Source organism: Heteronotia binoei, chromosome 9 (genome assembly GCF_032191835.1).
Source record: "Heteronotia binoei isolate CCM8104 ecotype False Entrance Well chromosome 9, APGP_CSIRO_Hbin_v1, whole genome shotgun sequence".
In the NCBI taxonomy this organism is placed as follows: domain Eukaryota; kingdom Metazoa; phylum Chordata; class Lepidosauria; order Squamata; family Gekkonidae; genus Heteronotia; species Heteronotia binoei.
In genome coordinates this window covers 27,836,184-27,859,329 of record NC_083231.1, presented here as the reverse complement: position 1 = coordinate 27,859,329, position 23,146 = coordinate 27,836,184, and the positions used below count along the sequence as shown (strand labels likewise).

Below are 23,146 nucleotides of genomic sequence, written 5' to 3'. Positions count from 1 at the left end.
CTGGATTGGCTGACAGTAGCTTCGTGAATTGTAGTACAGTGATGGTATTACCATTGTGATTTGGGCGTTCATTATTTGGTGCTGACTTAAGACTAAACACCTGCTCATAATTCTAGAATTCACCTTTGTGTATGCAGTATCGTAATTTCCTTAATTCTCTTTCCTTTAAAGAGGTATGCCTTTGTGATATCCATTCCTTCGTAAATAAAGTGCTACAGTTCATGCACTACTACCACGATTTAGCCACTTTCCTCATTGCAGTCAAATATCATTGTGTATAACAAATGGAAGAGCATTATCTAATTTAGTACATTAAAATGATGTATAGTAATTGGATTATATAAAATAAAAGTTAATTCTTTTTTATACTGTATTGCAAGCTTTCCATTTTTGTGTAGGTAAGGACTGAAGTTCTTGGTTTTGATATATTTACTATGAGGCAGGGTTTTTTAAAAACTAATTTTTGAAATGTTGTAATTTAACATTGAGATTATTCAGATATTCTTTTCCATCTATTGTGATCTGATGGCTTCTGAATGCTTATTCCTTTTCATACCATTTACTTCATTCATGTATTTCCCTTTTGGACCATTTTCCAGGAGCAGTTGGTCATCATGGTGACAACTTAGCAGAGAAGATTCTCTCAGTGCTTCCCAAACTTCCAGGTCATGTGAATGACGTAATGGTCAGCATGGTGGAACTCACAGCCTTGCAGACTGACGATGCAGATTGCAACATCATAGCACCAGGCTGCTTGGCACAACCAGCGTAAGACTATTTTCTTGGCTTTTCTTTTTTAAAATGTATTGTTCTCTTAATGCCATGTTAAATCTGAGTTCTGCATTGTTGCTTCAGTCCACCATGTTAGGTATGTGCTTGAAACCAGATTCTGCATACAAAGCATTGGAGCAAGATCTAGGAGATGCAAGTCCGAATCTCTGCTCTTCCATTGAAGCTTGTTGGGTGACCTGTGGCCAGTTTTCCTTTCAGCCTAACCTACTTCAGAGGATAGTTGTGCAGATAAAATGGAGAAGAAGAGAGAACCATAAGCCAGTTTGGGTCTCCATTGGAAAGAAAAGTGGGGTGTCAATATAGTTCTTAATGTGGCCAAATCTGTAGACACTTAAATCCAGAGCCACGGAAGGCAAGATAGATCTTTCTACAAACCTGAAAAATAGCCTTAGGTTGAGGAAAAATCTGAGACCTTAAAAAAATAAAATAATGGGAGGGGATAACTCCCCCCCCCCAATAATAGAGGCAGTGCATGTAGCTTTAAGAAACAGATGCCATCTCTGTGACAATTGTGGGGGTTGCTAAGCAATCACAATAGTTTTGCTATCCTTCAAGCCTTGATTGCTGTCAATACGGGGGGTGGGGCAGAGCATCCTTTCTGAGAAACCCAGAATTCCATTCTCCTGTGGGGTGTTAGCCTACATATTTTTATTTATTTTATTTATTTTATTTTATTTTATTCGATTTATATCCCGCCCTACCCCACCGAGGCGGGCTCAGGGCGGCTTACAACAGTAAAAGCTAACAGAGATCGGTTTAAATATGATTAAAATTATACAATAAAATACATAAAAACCTAAAAATACATAAAACTCACATCGATATACACTATGCTACATTTTCCTTAAATCAGTCCTTCAATTTCCAATATTCAGTAATCTGATGTTTGAAATTTAATATTCGGCATTCTGATCACAATTAATTATATGCCAACCGGAAGAGGGTTGTTTTACAGGCCCTGCGGAACTGTTCCAGGTTCCGCAGGGCCCTCACCTCCTCCGGGAGCTGATTCCACCAACAGGGAGCTGCAATCGAGAAGGCCCTGTCCCTGGTCGCTTTCAGACGGGCCTCCTTTGGCCCAGGGATTACAAGGAGGTTCTGAGTGGATTGTACACTTTTGTTAGCTATACCTTCTGTGGGCCTCTGATGACTGCGGAGGTCCTTTTCGGAATATAGAAGTGCAGAAGGGTTGGCAGTAAACCAAGGCGAATATAAGGAGATTGTGTTTTCTAAATCTACTCACCAAAGCAGTGTATTTGACAAACAAATGGAAAACTTGAAGAGCAAGTTCCCCAGTTTCGTTATGTAGGAGTTCATTTCTGAGCTAATTTGACCTGGAGTGGCCATCTTAAGAATGCTTATAACAGTTTCTTCGTAGCAACAAAGGCCATAATGCCTTTTTTTTTTACAGCGAAGTTGGACAGTTTGTTCCTGCTGCTATTTCAGTTTTTCATGCAAAAGTAGGCAGTCAGCTTCTCTAGAGTCAGATCCTCGATTGTCATTGTTTTTGTGGCGGATCACAGAAATGCCAAGCTGCATGGCTAATGCCTCTTTAAGAGCAGAAAGAGGCTTACAGTCTCTGGAAGCCTGTCTTCGGTTGAAAATTTTATTTGCCACAAAAACTAATGGGTTTCTGTTTTCATTTGTTTAATCTAATTTTTATTTTTCCCTGTGGAAATATATAGAAATTCCTTGTGTTTATTTTAATGGAATTCTTGTTCCTATAGCATATTTGCTGATGCAGTAAAGACGTTTGGATCTGGCTTTTGTTGATAACCAGAGCATGTAGTACATACCACTGACTGAATACATGATATTCTTTGAAAATCTCCTTTGCACTCCTGTAGGCTTTAGTAATTTTACCAGGGTTGTTTCCTTGATGCATAATGGGATAGTTTCAAATTAATGCCTCATGCCAGCAAAATCTTGAGGATGCATGTCTGTCTGAGTTTCTTTGAAGTTGTTGGTTGCAACCTCTTTTGGCAATTTTCAGGCAAGTGTGTGGTTTAGGATTGTCCAGTCCCTCCCATAGGGGCTATTTCAAAGTGGGAACAAACAACAAAAGGGGAGGGGGAGAAAAATTTCAGATTAGGTAACCAAAAAACCTGCGACTGCGTGGATTGAAAATCTAGATATTAGTGCCCACTCAATCTACATATCAGTTGTATCTACTTGCAGGGCTTGTTCTGTAGAAAAAGCACAGCAGGAACTCATTTGCATATTAGGCCACACCCCTGACATCACCATTGTTTCACACAGGGTGTTTTTTTTAGAAAAAACACAGCAGGAACTCGTTTGCATATTAGCCCACACCCTTACACCAAGCCGGCCGGAACCGCATTCCTGTGTATTCCTGCTCAAAAAAAAAAAAAAAAGCCCTGTCTACTTGGTTACCTACATACTTCTTGTTTGTGACTCTGCTATTTGATAAATAAATAAATGGGGAAAGCCCCTTATGTATGGGAATATAAATGTCAATTACAAAAAAGCTAAAATTATATTTTAAAAATTTTAAATCAAATTATAAGTGTTACATTTCAGCTGCGAGGCCTTCACTTTCAAAGTTTATACAATACACCCAAATGTTTTTGTTAAAATTATAGCATGCCTTACCAAAGCACTGAACCTCCACATGTAACAATTGGTACATAGACTATGTAACTATTTGTTCTTAATTAGACCTGTCAGAGATAGCTTCCCAGATGGTTAGTGTTAGTGGTTCAAATTGCTCTATAAACCAGGTCAGAATACAAGCCAGTGGATATGCCTTCAATTGCTTTTCTGTATGTGGCAACACACATTATTGGGCAATGATTTATCCTGACCTGCAAGTTAATGCAGCTGCAAAAACACTTCACACTAACTGAATTTGGCCTGGAAGATGGCCCCCTACATTGACTCAGCCAGTCTGGCCTCACAGATCCATCCCACAGTAGCATCAAGATTAGGCTACTGTAATGCACTCTACATTGGTCTCCCATCAAAGACCATTTGGAGATGCCAGTTGGTACAGCTTGGTTATTATTAGGAAATAAGTGAAACGTGCATGTTTGCTGTGTTCTGCAGATACTCCATTCTGCAGTCACTCCATTTGGAGATGCCAGTTGGTACAGCTTGGTTATTATTAGGAAATAGGTGAAACGTGCATGTTGGCTGCATTCTGCAGTCACTCCATTGACTGCCTGTCAGTTACCAGGTTCGGTTCAAGGTATTTGCTATCATATACAAAGCCCTTTGTGGCTGTGAATCTTACTGCTTGCATGACTGTCCACCTATGCTCTACCAGGACAGCTTCACTCATCTGAACGTGGCCACCCTGCAAAAGGGCAAGATCAATAACTGCCCATACACTGCATTTCTGGTGTGGCCCTTGCCTCAAGGAATGGCTTGCCAGGTCCTTACCTCTCTCTGGCAGAAGACTTCCAAAAGGGAGGTGAGGCCCCCAACAGCAACATCCATGGCATGATGATGTCACATGGAAGGGCAAAAGTCTATGGTGAAATTGCCCTCAAACTATAGCATTTTCCCCTCAAGCCAGAGTGTCTCCGCACGATGTCCCCAGTGTGATGACACCACTTCGGCATGATGTCATCATGTTGGGAACGTCACTGTTTGGGGACGGAGTTTCCTCTGCCAGCCAGCGGGCCAGTAGTGGGAGGAAAGAAAAGGTCCCCTGTGCAAGCACCAGTCATTTCCGACTCTGGGGTGACGTTGCTTTCCTAACGTTTTCACGGCAGACTTTTTACGGGGTGGCCATTGCCTTCCCCAGTAATCTACGCTTTCCCCCCAGCGAGCTGGGTACTCATTTTACTGACCTCTGAAGGATCGAAGACTGAGTCAACCTCGAGCCGGCTATCTTAAAACCCAGCTTCCACCAGGGATCAAACTGGGGATCCCCTGCTCAGACCTGGGGTCTTTTAACCCTACTTGCCTGATGAGGTCAGGAAAGCTCCCACTCTCCTGGCATTTCACAAAATGCACAAAACTGAATTGCTCAGGAGGATGTTTTTTACAAAGGAGATAGGGCTGAACTGACTAAAGTATGCTTTAATAAAAAAGCTGTGGACTATATTGCTGTGTATAGCCCATGATATCTGTGGTTGTGTATATTATCCTATTATGTAATGTCTGCATTGTTTAGTATGCCATATTTAATGGTTAAGCTTTGTTCCAGATTTTTACTTCGTTTCAATTTCCACATCTTAATCCTATTATATTGCTTCCTAGATGTCCCATCCTGTTCAGTGTATTGATTTACACTCTGCGATCTGCCTTGAGTCCCAGTGAGAACGGTGGACTATAAATAACAGAAATAAATGGCAAATAGCCACTTGTTGCTCCTGAGCCTCCTGGTACTGAGTTGAGTATCACTGCTCTAGCAATAGTCAACCTGGCCATATCTGAGAATACTTAAATCCAGAGATTGGAGCTATGAATGGACAAGATGGGTCTTTGGGCAAACCTGAAAAAATGCCTCATTTTTGCAATTGAATATGCAATATATATTTTAAAACGTTGTTTTAGAAAACAATAAAAGAAGTTTGTGTAGCGACCACAGCACTTTGGCGAGCATCCCAGGCTTGGCTTCTGCTTGGTTTCTGTCAGCAAAAGGCAAAGGGAGCAGCAGGAAAGTGATGCAAATTTGATAGTGAGGTGAGGTGTACCCCACAAGTCCTTGCTGGTCTGTCTCGCCCCCCCCCCCCCCATGCAAATTGCCCAGCTCAGCTGACAATGTGCAACCGAGCCATAGTTTTCCTAGGGAAAGACTCCCAGGTGGAGAGAAGGAAGAAAAGCTGAAAGGAGCAGATGAAAGTAAGCTAGCTGGTGGGCGGAAAGGAGAGAAGGAACCAGGAGAAGGGGAGAGGCTATGGGGGCTTTCAGGAAAAGGAAAGAGTATCTAGTGAGGGTGGGGGAAATGAGATTCCCCTCTGCAAGTTCTTGTGGATCCTCCTCTTTTCATTGTTTTAACCCCTTTAACAAACCGAGGGAGGATACACATTCCTGCTGTCATTCTTTCCATGTGTGTAATGCTAGGGACGAATTAGTCTTTCTTCAATAGCTAACCTTGTATTTGTTTTGCATTGAAGATTTGAGTGTTTTATTTAGTCACGTGCAATGGTTTGATATCAACATAAAACCTGAAGGCATGTTTTGTATACTGTCATGAAATTATAGCTTTGGTGGATGTGAAGGTGAGATTTCCTTCTGTTGTGTGGGTAAAAGGAATATCCTCTGGCATTAAAATATTGCAAGTAGCATATGTGTAGGAATGATTTCTGGGATGTGCAGACAGATCAGATGTTTTGTTTCAGACCAGAATGCAGGAAAGGTCAGAAGGCAGTACCAAAGGCAGCTTGAAATCGAAAGTATTTCTACTTTTGAGGAAAGGGAATTCCTGGCATTCCATAGTATCAGAATTTCCGTTTTGTGTGTTTGTATAAAATGAAAGGGAACTTTTCTAAGTGTCCAGGAGGTATTTTCATTCCTGTTATTTAATTCCATTTCCATTGGCATGCATAAGCGTTTTGCATGTATCAGGGGCATCACTTGGATAACTAGCTAGCACATCTGCAAAAATGAACTTGGCGCTGTTTATAGTCCCTGAATGGAGATTCAGCTGTCAACGCCTTGTTAAATGACTGCTCATTTATTGATGCTTGTTTTTTATTATTATTATTAAAAATAACCACATCTTTAAAATGAAAAACTGGAAAAATTGAAAACTGTATTATACTGCGTAATGAATTCCCAAGCAATAAACATATACGTATGAGAGCCAGTGTGGTATAGTGGTTAAGGCAGGGCTTTTTTGTAGGAGGAACTCCTTTGCATATTAGGGTACACCCCTCTTATGTAGTCAGTCCTCCAAGAAGTTACTGTAAGCTCCTGGAGGATTGGCTACATCAGGGATGTGTGTGGCCTAATATGCAAAGGAGTTCCTGCTACAAAAAAAGCCCTGGTTAAGAGTGGTGGACCAGATTTGATTCCCCACTCCTCCACATGAAGCCTGCTGGGTGACCCTGAGCCAATCACAGTTCTCTCAGAACTCTCTTAGCCCCGCCTACCTCACAGGGTGTCTGTCAGTTTTCAATTGAAAGCTGCTTTCAGAAGTCTAAAGGTAAAGAAAAATTTCTCAAACTCTTTGTTTTTTCCTGTCTTTAAAGAAACCCTGTATTTGTTTAAACAGCAGTTTGGGGTTTGAATGGGGCTTCCACACAATCTTGTGACTACTTGTGTGGCTCTTTTAAAATTAAAAAAGGGTTATATAAGAAAGGAAATAGATTCTGAGGATGAAGATTGTCACTACATGAAGTGCTTCTGTCTCTGGGGCTGATGAGGATTTTGGACCACCCTAGAAAATAGCTTCCTTAAGTATGCTATAATCACAAGGCTGGGAAGGATCCACTATTCAGACTCTGCTATATGTGTTTACACCCCCTTCACTCCTACCAATTAAGCCACATTATCTGGATTACATTGCAGGATAATCAAACTGAACAAGGCCTTTTCCTAATATGGGTAAAGACTGCCTTTGCTTAGATTGCTCTGATGTTCAGTTGCAACCTCCAGTTCCTTTTTGTGCAAACGGGACAGATACTCAGATCTATTTTGATACATTTGGATGTCTGATGTAAAACACTAAGATGGAATCTCTTTGTTGTTAACTGTTGGGTCAATGTGATGTAGTGGTTAGTTCTAGGTCAGGACTTAGGAGATCTAAGTTTAGATCCCCATTCAACCATGAGGCTTGTGGGTAATGTTACAGAAGTTATTATGAGGATAAAAAGGAGCAGGGGAGAACTGTGTATGTCACCATGAAGTCTTTGTAGGATAAAAATGTAACAGATGGATAGCCTTCCCACAGGTGTGCTGTCCTTTTCCACATAACTGAAACCTACACCCATGCCACTTGTGCCGTAGGACTTCAGCTAACTGACTTCCTTTGTTTAAGAAAAGCTTGCCCTCTGGTCCCTAAAAGATGATGTGCACTTATCCAAGTGTCCTACCTGTTTTTAGATCCACTAGTTCCCTTGCTTTCCTCTTACCTCCTGTGCCTCTTACCTTTGTACCCCACCAACCCCTGTTGGGATGTCTGTTGGTAAAATGAGCCCTATGATGCTATTAAGCCAAGGATGAAAATCTAGAAAAGTTCATTAAATCTCATGTCATGTCTTTCTATTATAAAAAGAACCCCATGGGACAGAGTGGTAAGCTGCAGTACTGCAGTCCAGACTCTGGCAAGAGCTGGTTTGGTGTAGTGGTTAAGTGTGCAAACTTTTTTCTGGGAGAACTGGGTTTGATTCCCCACTCCTCCACTTGCACCTGCTGGAATGGCCTTGAGTTAGCCATAGCTCTCACAGAGCTGTCCTTGAAAGGGCAGCTTCTGGGAGAGCTCTCTCAGCCCCACCTACCTCCAGGGTGTCTGTTGTGGGGGGAGAAGATAAAGGAGATTGTAAGCCGCTCTGTGATTCAGAGAGTAGGGTGGGGTATAAATCTACAGTCGTCTCCTTCTTCTGTTCATGACCTGAATTCAATCCCAGTGGAAGCTGGATTCAGGTAGCCAGGTCAAGGTTGACTCAGCCTTCCATCCTTCCAAGGTTGGTAAAATGAGTACCCAGCTTGCTGGGGGGTAAAGTGTAGATGACTCGGGAAGGCAATGGCAAGCCACCCTGTAAAAAGTCTGCCAAGAAAATGTCATGATGTGATGTCACACCATGGGTTGGTAATGACTTAGTGCTTGCACAGGGGACTTTAGTTCATTGACTTACTTTGGATAGACCCTAAAAGTAAGCTACTGAAACTGCATTAAACAACCTAAAATGAAACCCATAAAAGGGTCCTCAGACTACGTCGACTGTAAAACAGGTAAAAAGATGGGACATTGCAATTAAAAGCTGGGCTAAAGACAAATGTTTTGGCCTGGTTCTAAAGGATAGTAAAGTTAACACCAGGCATGTCTCAATGGGAGGGCATTCCATAGACAAGTGTCACCAGGAAAAAGTCTTGCCTCTGGTTGCCATCCAGATCAACCCTGCAAGTGGGCTCACTGAGAACAAGGGGTCTGGAAGAGGATTTCAACTGATAGGCTGGGCAGTGGGGAAGAGGCAGTTCTTCAGGAACCCCCCAGTCCCAAGTTGTTTAGGGCCTTTAGGATAAGAACCAGCCATTTAAATTGTGCCCAGAAACAAATGGACAGCCAGTGCAGATCTTCCAGCAATATAATTGCTGCATTTTATATCAATTAAAGCTTCTAAATGGAAGAGGAAGAAGAGGAGATGGCTGGATTTATACCCTGCCCTGATCTTGGAGTCTGAGTGGCTTACAGAGCTCCTTCCCTTTCCCTCCCCACAGCAGACACCCTGTGAGGCAAGTGGGGCTCAGAGAGCTCTTTCAAGGACTGCTATTGAGAGAGCAGCTCTGAGAGAGCTTGTGACTGACCCAAGGTCACCCAGTAGCTGCATGTGGAGGAGTGGAAAATCAAATCCAGTTCTCCTAACATTAGAGACTGTGCTCTTAACCACTACACCGAACTGACTCTCTAGACAGTCCTGCATAAAAGTGCACTACAATATTCTGACCTGGATAGGATCAAAACATGGATCACCATGGCCAGATCATGTTTTTTCAAGGAGTGGCAACAGCTGATCAAAGATGCTGTGTTTCATGGAGAAGATCTGAGACTCCAACTATGGCCCAGTGTCCAAGTTACAACACCCCTCCAGGACAGGCTGGCTTCACAACCCTTGAACCTCTTTGCCGTTGACTAACAGCAATGACAAAGGCTGAGCTTGGGTTTAATAGCTCTCATTTATTTATTTCCCTTTATTAAAAGCAAAAGTACTGGTCAGCATCAACATAACTAAAATAAAATGTGCTTGCATGTACATTTTGTAATTTTATTTTTAGCGTTAATAGTGTTTCATTAAATATGCTTCATCTGAAGGGGGTACCCATTTGTAGTTTGATGATGTAATAGAAAATTTATGTCCCCATATGTCATATGGTTTTCTTATGTTTTACCTTCTGCTGACCTTAACATTAAAGAGTTGGAACACTTTCCCTATGAAGAAAGGTTAAAACGCTTGGGGTTCTTTAGCTTGGAGAAACGTCGACTGCGGAGTGACATGATAGAGGTTTACAAGATTATGCATGGGATGGAGAAAGTAGAGAAAGAAGTACTTTTCTCCCTTTCTCACAATACAAGAACTCGTGGACATTTAATGAAATTGCTGAGCAGTAGGGTTAGAACGGATAAAAGGAAGTACTTCTTCACCCAAAGGGTGATGAACACATGGAATTCACTGCCACAGGACGTGGTGGCAGCTACAAGCATAGCTAGCTTCAAGAGGAGTTTGGATAAAAATATGGAGCAGAGGTCCATCAGTGGCTATTAGCCACAGCATATTATTGGAACTGTCTGGGGCAGTGATGCTCTGTATTCTTGGTGCTTGGGGGGGGGGCAAAGTGGAAGGGCTTCTAACCCCACTTGTGAACCTCCTTTTTTTTTGGCCACTGTGCGACACAGAGTGTTGGGCCATTGGCCTTATCCAACATGGGCCATTGGCCTTATCCAACATGGCTTCTCTTATGTTCTTATTTACAGGTTCAAGCTAATGTTAATGGGCATAAGAATAGCTAAATCAAACAATGTTTAACATGGGGGAGAGAGAGGTGGTGAGAATCCATGCTTTGATTATAATTACTGAGGCAGTTGAACTGTGCACCTTCACCAAAGTAAATTGCAGTGTTTAGTGTTACTGTGTTTTAAATGTACTTGACCCAATGGAAACTTTACTCAGTACTTTAATACTGAAACATTGTACAGATCGAAAGTTTTGCCTTTCGATCTGTACAATGCACACTCTTTTTGATAAGTGTTTTGTGCACACTGTAATCCATTTTGCGTCTCAACTAGAAAGCCTACCTATAAATTGTGTTTAGTGTATATTGTTGAAGGCTTTCACGGCCGGAGTCCGTTGGTTGTAGATTTTCCGGGCTGACGTCAGGTCTCACAATGCCAAGACCACAGCCATACAGCCCGGAAAATCTACAACAACCAATGTGTTCACTGTGTCTGTCTCTTTTTTAATTATGTCATTGCTGGTTCTTCAAGGAGCTCAAGGTGATATATAGATTCATTATTCAGCAGGCTGCCTTCGTTACTGACACTAAATTTTTGAAACTGAAACTATTCCATGAAATGTTCTACAGGCTTCTTTATTTGTTATTAGTTATATTCAGGGCTTTTTTTGAGCAGGGAAGCAAAGGAGCACCGTTCTGGCTGGTTTGGTATCAGGGTGTGTGGCCTAATATGCAAATGAGTTCCTGCTGGGCTTTTTCTACAAAAAAAGCCCTGGTTATATTGATATCAAGATTCGTAATAAAATTTTGATTGACAAAATGTTTACATAATGTCTGGAACTGGCCAGTCTTAAAACATTAAATTACAGCCTTTCAGTTAAATTGTTGTCCTTCAGTTGGGGATTATAACCCACAACTTGACCCTCAATGCTACCATTTTAATAGGTTAGCATTGTCAGTTACCTTTCATGGATTAGCTAAAAAGAGCCTGTTTTGAACTGTACTGGCTACTGATGTTGGTGTATATGCTAAACATTGATTTTTCCCTTGGTAAAATCTCATTTTCTAGGCAGCTGGATTATCACCAATGTTCCCTCTAAGATGCAGAGTCTTGTGAGCAAAAATTCTACTTTGTGAGCTCCTGGCATTGTTGTGAGCTACTGCATAAATTATTGTGCTCTGGGGCCATTTTTCCTGAGCGGAGATAAAAATGTGTGAGCTGGAGGCTTAGAAACTGTGAGCTAGCTCACACTAACTCAGCTTAAAGGGAACACTGATTATCACATACACATAATGTGACTAAATATATCACATTATCCCTTCTCTCAGACTCTGAAGTGTTAAGAACCTGATCTGCTATTCTAAAACCAAGGAAGATTTTATGATTGTGAGGCTGAACTTTTTTTGTTGTTCTCTTTTGGTCAGTGTTAAATAAATAATCTTGTGTTTAAAGATGCTTATCCTCTGCTGCAGGTTTACAAGATGTTGAGTTGCAGGATATACGGTATTTGATACAAGCTTCAGATAATGGTTTGCTTTTGTGGGTTTGGCATGCTGAAAACCTTCTCTGAAAGTTGATTGACCACAGCAAACAGATTCATGCAGACTTTATCCAGTTAAGCATATCCATCTGTAATGTGTATTCACAAGGATGCTGCATTCAGTCACACAAAGGTACTTAGAAGTGTAATACTGGGCATATTTTCTTATTTGCTGTGTGTATGTGTGTATCCATCTATATATATCTGTAGTTCATGTTCACATAGCCCAGTTGAGTTATATTCCTCTTCTGGTCCTTGCTGCATGACTTCTCCAACTAGCAGCTAATTGTTTAAACAGAAAAACACTGTGCCTTAATAAAATCCTACCTATATAAGTTTATTGTAGTGATGGGGTGGCTGCTGGTTGTTTTGACTCAACAGCATCTGTGCAGATGTGCAGTGTTTCAAAAAGTGAGTTTGGAAGGCCTTTGCAGTTGTTCTGCATGAACCAAACCGATTGAATGATAGATTGGCCTTTGGTGTTGCAATTCTTTTTCTTGCCTCATGTGGAAGATACAGAAAGGGCTGGGGACAGGACTGGAGAGGAACAGTCCTGATAGTGCTGTTTTAGGGGGTTTGGTTCCTACTTATAAGGCAGACATCAGCTCAACTTTGTGTGTGTGTTTGTGTGTGTGTGAGAGAGAGCAGAGAGAGCAGATACTCAGTGGCTTTGCTTAGATAGCTGGAGCTGTCTCACTATTGCAACTTTTGCAGCTGTTATCAATCAGGCCTGTCGAATGCGTCTTTTCAGCATATTTCCTGAGGAGAGGAGTTGTTGTTCTTTAGCTGGCTTTGCTTAGTTTGCAAGAACACAACAGCTCAAAAGGTGAAACCCTAGTCTAAACCATGCTGTCCATAGGCGCTCAACTGCTCAGATATTAGGCGGCCTCTCATCAGAGGCAGAAGATTATTCTAAAACTGTTACAGAATTTTCCCAGATGGAGTTAGTTCAGGCCACTGCTGTTGGCTGCCGTCCAGCTGTTAAGTCCGAGAGAGGTTGGACTTGGGCGTCTTGGAAAGACATGCCTTCTAGAACAGGGATCCCCAACCCCCTGTCTGTGAACCAGTACCGGTCCATGGCCTGTTAGCAACTGGGCCGTGAGTTGTATAATTATTTAATTATATATCACAATGTAGTAATAATAATAATTAGACATTGGATTTATATCCTTGCCCTCCACTCTGAATCTCAGAATGGTTCACAATCTCCTTTACCTTCCTCCCCCACAACAGTCACCCTGTGAGGTGGGTGGGACTGAGAGAGCTCTCCCAGAAGCTGCCCTTTCAAGGACAACTCCTACAAGAGCTATGGCTGACCCAAGGCCATTCCAGCAGGTGCAGGTGGAGGAGTCGGGAATCATACCCGGTTCTCCCAGATAAGAGTTCTCACACTTAACCACCACAACAAACACTCTAGAAATAAAGTGCACAATTGTATTATCCCGAAACCATGCTCCCCTCCCCGTGAAAAAATTGTCTTCCACAAATAGGGTTGCCAATCCCCAGGTGGAGGAAGGGGATCCCCCGGTTTAGAGGCCCTCCCCCCGCTTCAGGATCGTCAGAAAGCGTGGGGAGGGGAGAGAAATGTCTGCTGGGAACTCTATTATTCCCTATGGAGATTTATTCCCATAGAAAATCATGGAGAATTGATCTGCGGGTAGCTGGAGCTCTGGAGGGGCTGTTTTTTGAAGTAGAGGCACCAAATTTTCAGTATAGCATCTAGCGCCTCTCCCCAAAATAACCCCCAAGTTTCAAAAAGTTTGGACCAGGGGGTCCAATTCTATGAGCCCCAAAAGAAGGTGTCCCTATCCTTCATTATTTCCTATGGAAGGAAGGCATTGAAAAGATGTGCCGTCCCTTTAAATGTGATGGCCGGAACTCCCTTTGGAGTTCAATTATGCTTGTCACAGCCTTGATCTTGGCTCCACCCCTAATTTCTCCTGGCTCCACCCCCAAAGTCCCCAGATATTTCTTGAATTGGCAACTCTATCCACAAAAGCGGTCCCTGGTGCCAAAAAGGTTGGGGACCACTGTTCTAGAAGATGTGGTATGTCTGCTAGCTGCTCCAGTGTCCCTACCTCAGTTTGCTTCCAGGCAAAACAAGTTTACTTCAGGTTTGGCTGATACTACTATCGAGAAACCACTTCGCTCTGATTTGCGCAGTTAGGTACTGTGTGTGTGTATGCGTGTGTTTTTAAAAATATGTCTTCATACGCAGGTGAGTCAAATTCTGCTACAGGGGAAGATCTGTGTACTTTATATATGGTCAACAGCATGAATGTGGCATTGTTTAGAACAGGCTCTGTGGGGGGAAATAAATTGTAGTGAATAGTAATTTAAGGTTTTCTCCCCTTTCTTTTTAAATCAGTTTTTGCTCTAGGGATTGACTACAGCTTACAACTGAATTAAACAATAGTTTTGGAAGGAATGGCTCTTCAAATTTCAAACCATTGTTGCCACTAGGATTTGGAACAACCCCAGGAATGTTATAGCCTTGGGATATTCCCAGATGTTTTCAATTGAAAAGCCACTGTCTCTATACACCGTGCCCCTGAAGACATCTGTCTAAACCACTATATCCATTTGCACCAAAGAAACGTATTCTCCTGAAGGGAAAATTGAGGCCACTGGGTTTCTTAAAATCACACTGACGTATCCTGTTTCTGCTTTCCAAACATGCAGTAACTGTTGAAGTTTCTATTTTAAAACTTTCTTAGTCCAATGCTGGGGGGGTGGGATTTCTTGGTTTAACATTGATCGCTATCACTAAGTACAGTTATGAGTAGCAAACAGTGAGAATTTTTAAAATAAAATACATGGTCTTTTTAGCTATGGAGGAAAATATATTATGCCTGATTATTGATATCTGTTGGGGGTAAGGAGATTGTAACTGATTTTTAATATGTCTAAGCCCTTCTGAACCTACTTGTAATCAAGCTAAGATCAGCCTTACCTGTCAGGAAAAGCATCAGAAAACAATTTCCAACATTACTATGAATTCAAAGTCAATTGGCCTTTGGTTTCTTTTGAGCAATATAATTTAACATTTGTTATGAGCAACAGGACTGTGTGACTTGTTATGTCAATCACTGTTAGATAATATACCAGAAACTGAAACATACAGTCACAAATAGGGTTGCCACCAGGCCCCCTGGTTGAGGTGGGGGTCCCCTGTCCCCAGGAGCTGCCTCCCAGCAGCAGATCAGCTGCTCAGTGAGGGACTTATCAGAAAAAAGAGGGAGGCCCAAAACACACTGCACAGGAAGTAGTGTCATTGCACCAGCAACTTCTGGACAATACTCTGGTATTTGGGCAAAAACTCTATGGGTGTTTTCGCACTCACCTTCAGCCGGCGCCGCGACCCTCTTGACGACGGAGGATCTGTGCTGATTTCCCACACGAAGCGCTGGAGCAACCAGAAGAGCCGCCAATTTCCGGCGCGAAGCCCGCTCAAGCGTTTTCCTGCTTCCTGGCGATTTACGTTTGAGCGGGCTTCGCGCCGGAAATTGGCGGCTCTTCTGGTTGCTCCAGCGCTTCGTGTGGGAAATCAGCACAGATCCTCCGTCGTCAAGAGGGTCGCGGCGCCGGCTGAAGGTGAGTGCGAAAACACCCTATGGTAGAAGCCAGTTTTACCATAGAGCTTTTGCCCAAGTACCAGAGCATTGCTTGGAAATAACTGTCATGATGACTTCACTTCCTGTGTGATGCCAGCAACATAGCCTTTCTCTTTCTCCTGGTAAGTCTCCCATCCCTCCCAGTGACAAAGCATTCTTAAATATCTGGTCTTTGAAGCAGAAGGGTGGTATTCCAAATTAATTATTTGATGGTGGTGGCAGGTATCTTTGTTTTAAAATTTCTTATTTTGGAAAAAAATGACTTTACATCAGGGCTTTTTTTTTAAAAAAAAGCAGGAACTCTTTTGCATATTAGGCCTCACACCCCTGATGTAGCCAATCATCCAAGAGCTTACTGTAGGTCCTGTAATAAGAGCCCTGTAAGCTCTTGGAGGATTGGCTATATAACAGGGGTGTGGCCTAATATGCAAAGGAGTTTCTGCTACCAAAAAAGCTCTGCTTTGCATTAGTTAATATGAAGGACTTGCTAAATGAGAAAAGTTCCAGATAAGAGCTTCTTTGTCTTCACTGTGTTTATGGCAAGATGAATGTAGACCCTCAGTCAGCTCCCATTATATCTTCTCTAGATGTCAAAGAAATATTTCAAATTGCTAGGAGCCAGCTTAAATTGTCACCGTTAGTCTTGCACAGAATTCAGTAAATCTTTCAGTATCAGTGCCAGCATTAGATATATAGGCTAGGCAGCAACATGCCTGGGATTTTTCCAAGTCTGAATATATCTGTGAAAATGCTGCATGTCCTTTTCTCCTTAAATTGTGTACAATGGGTTGAATCTCATGGCACAAGGAATTCTTTTACCTGCATCTTGGGAAACCCTTCACACCAGAGGAAGATGCCACCAATATTGAAACAGATCTGGATTTATGATGGGTAAGGTGATGATGGCACAGGCGAGCCAGATGTCAGATCTCAGCAGCTAAACAGGGTCAGAACCAACATGTTGAAATTAAATCAAAAGAGTTTCCGGCTAAACATTAGGAAGAACGTCCTGACGGTTAGAGCGGTTCCTTAGTAGAACAAACTTCCTCAGGAGGTGCTGGGTTCTCCTTTGGAGGTTTTTGAACAGAGGCTAGAAGGCCACCTGACAGCAATGCTGTTTCTGTGAACATAGGCAGATCATGGGAAGGAGGACAGGAAGGGTTGCACCAGTGCTTAGTTCTCATGGCCCTTTCTTACACACTCATGGAAATGCTGATCTCCACTTTGGGGTCAGGCAATGATTTTTCTCCAGGCCAGTTTGACCCAGGAGTCCTGGTTTTGGAATTTTTTTGCCATCCTCTGGGCTTGGAGCAGGGGTCACTGGGGATTTGAGGGAGGAAGATTTGTGGATGTCCAGCATCCTGCAGGGGGTTGGACTAGATGACCCTGGAGGTCCCTTCCAACTCTATGATTCTAGGGTCAGTCCTGGTTAGTACTTGCATGGGAAACTGCAAGAGAGCTGCCAGTCCTCAGGTGGGGGCAGGGGATCCCCTGGTTTGGAAGCCCTCCCCCCACTTCAGGGTCATCAGAAAGCAGGGGGGGGAGAGAAATGTCTGCTGGGCATTCCGTTATTCCCTATGGAGACCAATTTCCATAGGGCATAATGAAAATTTATCCGTGAGTATCTGGGGCACTGGGGCCCCCTGTTTTTTGAGGCAGAGGCACCAAATTTTCAGCATAGCATCTGATGCCTCTCCTCAAAATAGCCCCCAAGTTTTAAAACGATTGGACTTAGGGGGCTCCAAATTCTATGAGCTCCAAAAGGAGGTACCTCTATCGTTCATTATTCCAAATGGAGGGAAGGCATTTCAAAGGAGTTTGGTTCCTTTAAATGTTATGGCCAGAACTCCCTTCGGAGTTCAATTGTGCTTATCACACCCTTGCTCCTGGCTCCACCCCCAAAGTCCCCAGATATTTCTTGAGTCAGACTTGGTAACCCTAAACTGCAAAGGAAGTCCAGGGCTGCTGTGCAGAGGCAAGCAACAGCAAATCATTTCTGTTTCTCTCTTGCCATGAGAACCCTACAGGGTCGCCATAAGTACTTTCCACCATCAAAGTGAGGTGAACAGTTTAGTGGCGGGAATCTTGTTTCTAACATTATGCAGTTGGGCTTGGAAATAACCACTCTTCTTGTCAAGTGCAGCAAACAAGAACTGCCTCCAAATGACCCTGCAAACGAACATGACCAAGCTTGGGAGGTTTTTGTCCATGGATTTAGTAAAACGTTGCTGCCTTGGACTTCCATGCTACAGGATCCCCACAACAGCTTTCAACAAAAATATTCAAAGCAATAAAAGTAGCACCACCAAGACTAGCTGACACAACATGCACAGTGACGCTAACACTATACAAATGAGGCTCAACCAAACACAATGTCAAGTCCACAAATAACTCTTGGAGCTCTGTATAAGCTAGAAAACGTGCTCTGAGCTAGTAACTTCAGTGAACTTACTTGCAAAGCTGAGGTCAGTGTCTGCTTTGGAACACATAGTTGCTTGTTTGTTAATGTTGGACTCACCCAGGGCTTTTTTTTTTTTAGCAGGAATTTACCATAAGGAGGTGTGGCCTAATATGCATATGAGTTCCTGCTGGGCTTTTTCTACAAAAAAAAAAGCCCTGTGTGAAACAATGGTGATGTCAGGGGATGTGGCCTGATATGCAAATAAGATCCCGACATGGATGTGGCCTAATATGCAAATGAGTTCCTGTAAATGAGTTCCTGGAATCGCCCAGAGTCAGGCACTAATGAATGGTTAACAACAACAGTGTTAGAAGCACAGGTTAAATGGGAGAGGTCCTTCACACACACTCTTTATAAATGGAGGGTATTTAATACTCAGTAGCAGTTCTTGCCTGATAACCTCATCAGTCAAGTTATGCCAACAACAAGCTAATTGCAGCTCCTGATCTTGATGTGAGATAGTTTCCTTTGTTAAAGGCAGAGAGTGGGTGAGGGGAGAGGTGGTGTGTCCAGACTGCCCAGGGAGAGGACTGAAATGATCCTTCTGCTCCTAGTGTGTTATCAGTGAGTATTTTGGCATTTAAATCAAACAATAACCTCTAGCTTTTGAGTGTGTGCCAAGATACACAGCCAAAGTTGAGTCTAGAGCAGATTACACCATCAAAGTGGTCTGAGGGGTTGGAGTGAAACTGGGAAACAAGCTTGGATTGCTCAAGAAAAATACTTAAGTTCTTTAATGTTGGCTGTGTGGCTTTTAAAATATGCAGTTGCATGTTTTACTTTGAAAAATTATGGGAATTTAAATACCATTAATTCATATAGCATAAAGCGTTGAGACTGAGAGGTAGGGAGCTGTTAGCTGCATCAGGTTTCAGTTATTAACCTAAGTGAGACCAGTAACATTAGATATTTCCAGTCTGCTTATCTTTGTGTAAAAGTTTCTTTATAACTAACATTTTTCTGCAACAAATCAGATTCCTGATTGCCAGTCTCTAAGGAGTAGCTGGAGAGCTCCTTGGGAATACAACTAATCTCCAGGCAATATAAATCAGTTCACTTGAAGAAAATGGCCACCTTGGAAGGTGGACTTTATGGCATTACACCCATTGAAGTCCCTTCCCTCTCCAAACTCTGCCTCCTCAGGTTCCGCTCCCCAAATTTCCAGGTATTTCCCAACCCAAAGCTGGCAATCCAACAGATAACCCCTTCGCTCTAAAACTGGCATGTATAAATCCTTGAAAAAATCTTTGGAAGCAACATGTCGTCAGAACATTTTTCTAGTCTGCCTTCCCATAAATAAGCATTGTCAGATGTCTAAAATCTAGAAGAGGGAACCCTCTTTGTTCTAGGTTCCCTGGAAAGTTGTCTGCAGTGATCGTTCTTGTATACATGAGACCAGGCAAATGACCGTTTAGAAGCTGTCCTCATTTAGAAGCCACCTTTCTGCATGCAGTGTTCAACACATAACACTAAATTGTTGCCATGGTTCAGTATTCAGCCTTTTTCTTCATCAAAACAGAGTGTAGCATTTCCTGTTAGCTTCCAGAAAATTCAAGTAAATATTTCTTGTACACCAGCATGCTGCTTCTTTATCTTTAGAATCTTGACGAACGCTTACAGATGGTTTGCTACTTTTTAAGCAGAGTTCTTTTTCCAAAAGAAGTCTGCCTAGGAAATGCACAGCTTGAAGAACCCTCTGAAACATGATCTTTCAGGGCTTTCAGACTTATCCTATCTGGGGGGATTTGAGGGGGTTGCAGCCAAAGAAGCTACAGGAGACTTGTTAAGAAACCACCAGACTTTGGATATCAGTCACCTTGATCCAAGAAGGGCGATTGCGGTGCATTACTGAATAATATGGATGTAGTAATGAGTCTGTACACTTACCTGCTGAACAGATTAGCTCAATCATTTATGATATGGCCAGTTATCATTATCTATGTATTGAATACACATGCAGCCAAATGAAGATGACAGCTTTCACAGACCTCAGCTGTGCTGACTGTCTGTTCTAGCAATCATGCACACAAATATCTTAGTATGCAGCTTTAATACTGTGCATTGCTATCTCTGGACTGGGCAATATGTCTTGGTGGGTGCATGATGCCTCTCTCTGCTAGCTTTTTAGACCTTTGTGGTAGCTAGTCTGTCACAGTTTTCAAAAATCATCAGTCATATATCTTTAACCCTGATAAATATACTTAGAAAGTTAAAATCCTTCATTTATTTTTGTCATATTTCGATCCTGCTTTCTTACTTTAGGGCAATGAATATGGGGGTTTAATCTCTTTAAATCCACACAACGACCTTGTGAGGTAGATTTCATTGAGGGCTGCTAGCTATCAGGTGGAGTGTGGAGATCTCTCAGAATTACAACTACTCTCCAGAAGACAGAGATCAGTTTCCTTGGGGAAAATGGCTGCATTGATGGGTTAGGGTGCATTGATGGGCGGATATTACGGCATTATACCTCACTGAGGTATTTCACTTCCCCAAACCCTGTCCTCTTCAGGTTCCCCCCTGAACCTCCTGGAATTTCCCAACCCAGAGTTGGCAACCATAGTTACATCTGAGAGCTGGCAACTGGGCCCAAGGTCACAGAGGCCATGGTCACACTGACCATTAAATCCATCCCTAACCCGTCGCTATTATACCCCACAGCTTTTTTCCAACTAATTTCCTGATTGGACATCCCTCCATCCTTCAGTTCTAAGCAGCGTTGGTCCCATCGCTGGTTGATCAGAGGTCTCAACCAGACCTCATTTTTTGAGATGGCATTCCACACTCGTGCAAGCACAGTACGTGGGATATTGTGCTTGGCTTTTTTTTTTTTTAAAGGTGCCAGAAAAGGTGGGCGATCTGCCCCCTCCCCCATTTAAGCATCCAGAAAGGAAGGGGAAGCCCAGGAGCTCTCTTTGCTGTCTCTCTGCCTGGCGGGGAGACAGCAAAGGTGGGTGATCTTCCTCCCCCCCATTTAAACACACCGCCGTGGTGTTTAAATGGGGGGGGGGAGAACGGCAACTCTCTTTGCTGTCTCTCCGCCTGGCAGGGAGACAGCAAAGGTGGGCGATCTGCCTCTCCCCCCACCCCCCATTTAGGAAAGGTCCCCTGTGCAAGCACCAGTCGTTTTCGACTCTGGGGTGATGCTGCTTTCACAAAGTTTTTATGGCAGACCTTTTACGGGGTGGTTTGCCATTGCCTTCCCCAGTCATCTATACTCCCCCCCCCCCCCAGCAAGCTGGGTACATATTTTACCGGCCTCGGAAGGTTGGAAGGCTGAGTCAACAATTGCTGGCGCAATGATATCATTTGGAGTGGGCTCTCGCAGGGAAGCGGATGTGCGCTTGCAAGGAGTCGGCTACAATGGAGCGTTCAAACATAGAAAGTATGCGCGAGAGTCGTCGAAAGCATTCTTATTCCGGATTTAATGTACTATCAAAAAAGTCCGCGTCTCAGTCATGGCAGTTCGGGACACAAACGAGCCAACGACCATTGCCAGATGCTGATGTTTGGACAACCGCATAAAATCCGACATGCATCTGGCTTTCATCCATGCCCATCTCGTCAGTTTTTGTGCGTCTGACCTCAGCCTAAGTGAGTTTCATAGCAGTGTGGGAATCTGAACCAGGTTTCCCCAGGTCGGTCCTTCCTTCCTTCCTTCCTTCCTTCCTTCCTTCCTTCCTTCCTTCCTTCCTTCCTTCCTTCCTTCCTTCCTTCCTGCCATCTTGCTCTCATAGCATTTTTTCCTACCATTGTAGTCCACTTTTTAAATGGTTTATGATATAGTTTACCTTGGACATTTTGTTGTTTGCATTGTTTTCTAATTACGCAGTCCTATTGCACTGTTCAATGAATGTCTTAAGATATCTGATTGCAATGCTTTTATATTCTGTAATCTGCCTTGGTGAGAAAGATGGCTGGGCTATAAAGTAAATAAATCTAACTCTTGTGTACACACCGGCTCCTATACTGTAATGTTATTAGTGCGTTTTGCTTTAGAAAGGGCAAATATGTGAAGAGAAAATATATTGGGGAACAAAAGCAAAGCTAACAACACCCATCCCCCACTAGTTCAGTGTTCCAGAAAACAAAGAAAAAGCCTGCAGTTATGATCCTCATTGATGCTTTATAGTGTTCTTGTGGTTCTGACTGTATACTTTAGCAATTACTTGACAATTGTGGAAGTAACTTTTTCGTTAGCAATGGATAGGGTTGCCAAGTCCAATTCAAGAAATATCTGGGGACTTTGGGGGTGGAGCCAGGAGACATTGGGGTGGAGCCAGGAGCAAGGGTGTGACAACCATAATTGAACTTCAAGGGAGTTCTGGCCATCACATTTAAAGGGACCACACATCTTTTAAATCCCTTCCCTCCATAGGAAATAAGGATAGGGGCACCTTCTTTTGGGGCTCATAGAATTGGACCGCCTGGTCCAATCTTTTTGAAACTTGGGGGGTATTTTGGGGAGAGATATTGGATGCTATGCTGCAAATCTGGTGCCTCAATCTCAAACAACAGCCCCCCCCCTAGAGCCCCAGATACCCACGGATCAATTTTCCATTATTTCCTATGAGAATAAGTCTCCATAGGGAATAATAGAGTTCCCTCCCCTCCCCCCGTTTTCTCTCTCTCTCTCACTCACACACACACTTAACTGTCTCTGGTGCAAGTGGGCAGCCATGTTGGTCTGAAGCAGTAGAACAAAGCAGGAGTCTCTGTGTGGGGAGAAGCTACTGCGATGGTGCTGGGTAAGGGGCGAGGAGAAGCTGCTGCTATCGGGGCTGGGTGGGAAGGGGCGAGGAGATGCTGCTGTGATGGGGCTGGGTGGGAAGGGAAGGGCAAGGAGAAGCTGCTGCGATTGGGGCTAGGTGAGAGGGGAAGGGAAGGGGCGAGGAGAAGCTGCTGCGATCGAGGCTGGGTGGGAGGGGAAGGGAAGGGGCGAGGAGACGCTGCTGCGATGGGACTGGGTGGGAAGGGAAGGGCAAGGAGAAGCTGCTGTGATTGGGGCTGGGTGGGAGGGGAAGGGAAGGGGCGAGGAGAAGCTGCTGCAATTGGTGCTGGGTGGGAAGGGAAGGGGCGAGGAGAAGCTGCTGCCATCGGGGCTGGGTGGGAAGGGAAGGGGCGAGGAGACGCTGCTGCGATGGGGCTGGGTGGGA

The 23,146-nt window shown here is 43.4% G+C and overlaps 1 protein-coding gene across 1 annotated transcript in view; it reads left to right on the top strand.

The window, feature by feature from the left end:
• SCFD2 (sec1 family domain containing 2) overlaps positions 1-23,146 on the top strand; it is a 241,667-nt gene that overhangs the window by 3,001 nt on the left and 215,520 nt on the right. Inside the window, exon 2 of the mRNA XM_060246351.1 lies at positions 600-768. Within this exon, the coding sequence (XP_060102334.1) occupies positions 600-768 (169 nt within the window). The remainder of the gene's footprint in view (positions 1-599; positions 769-23,146) is intronic.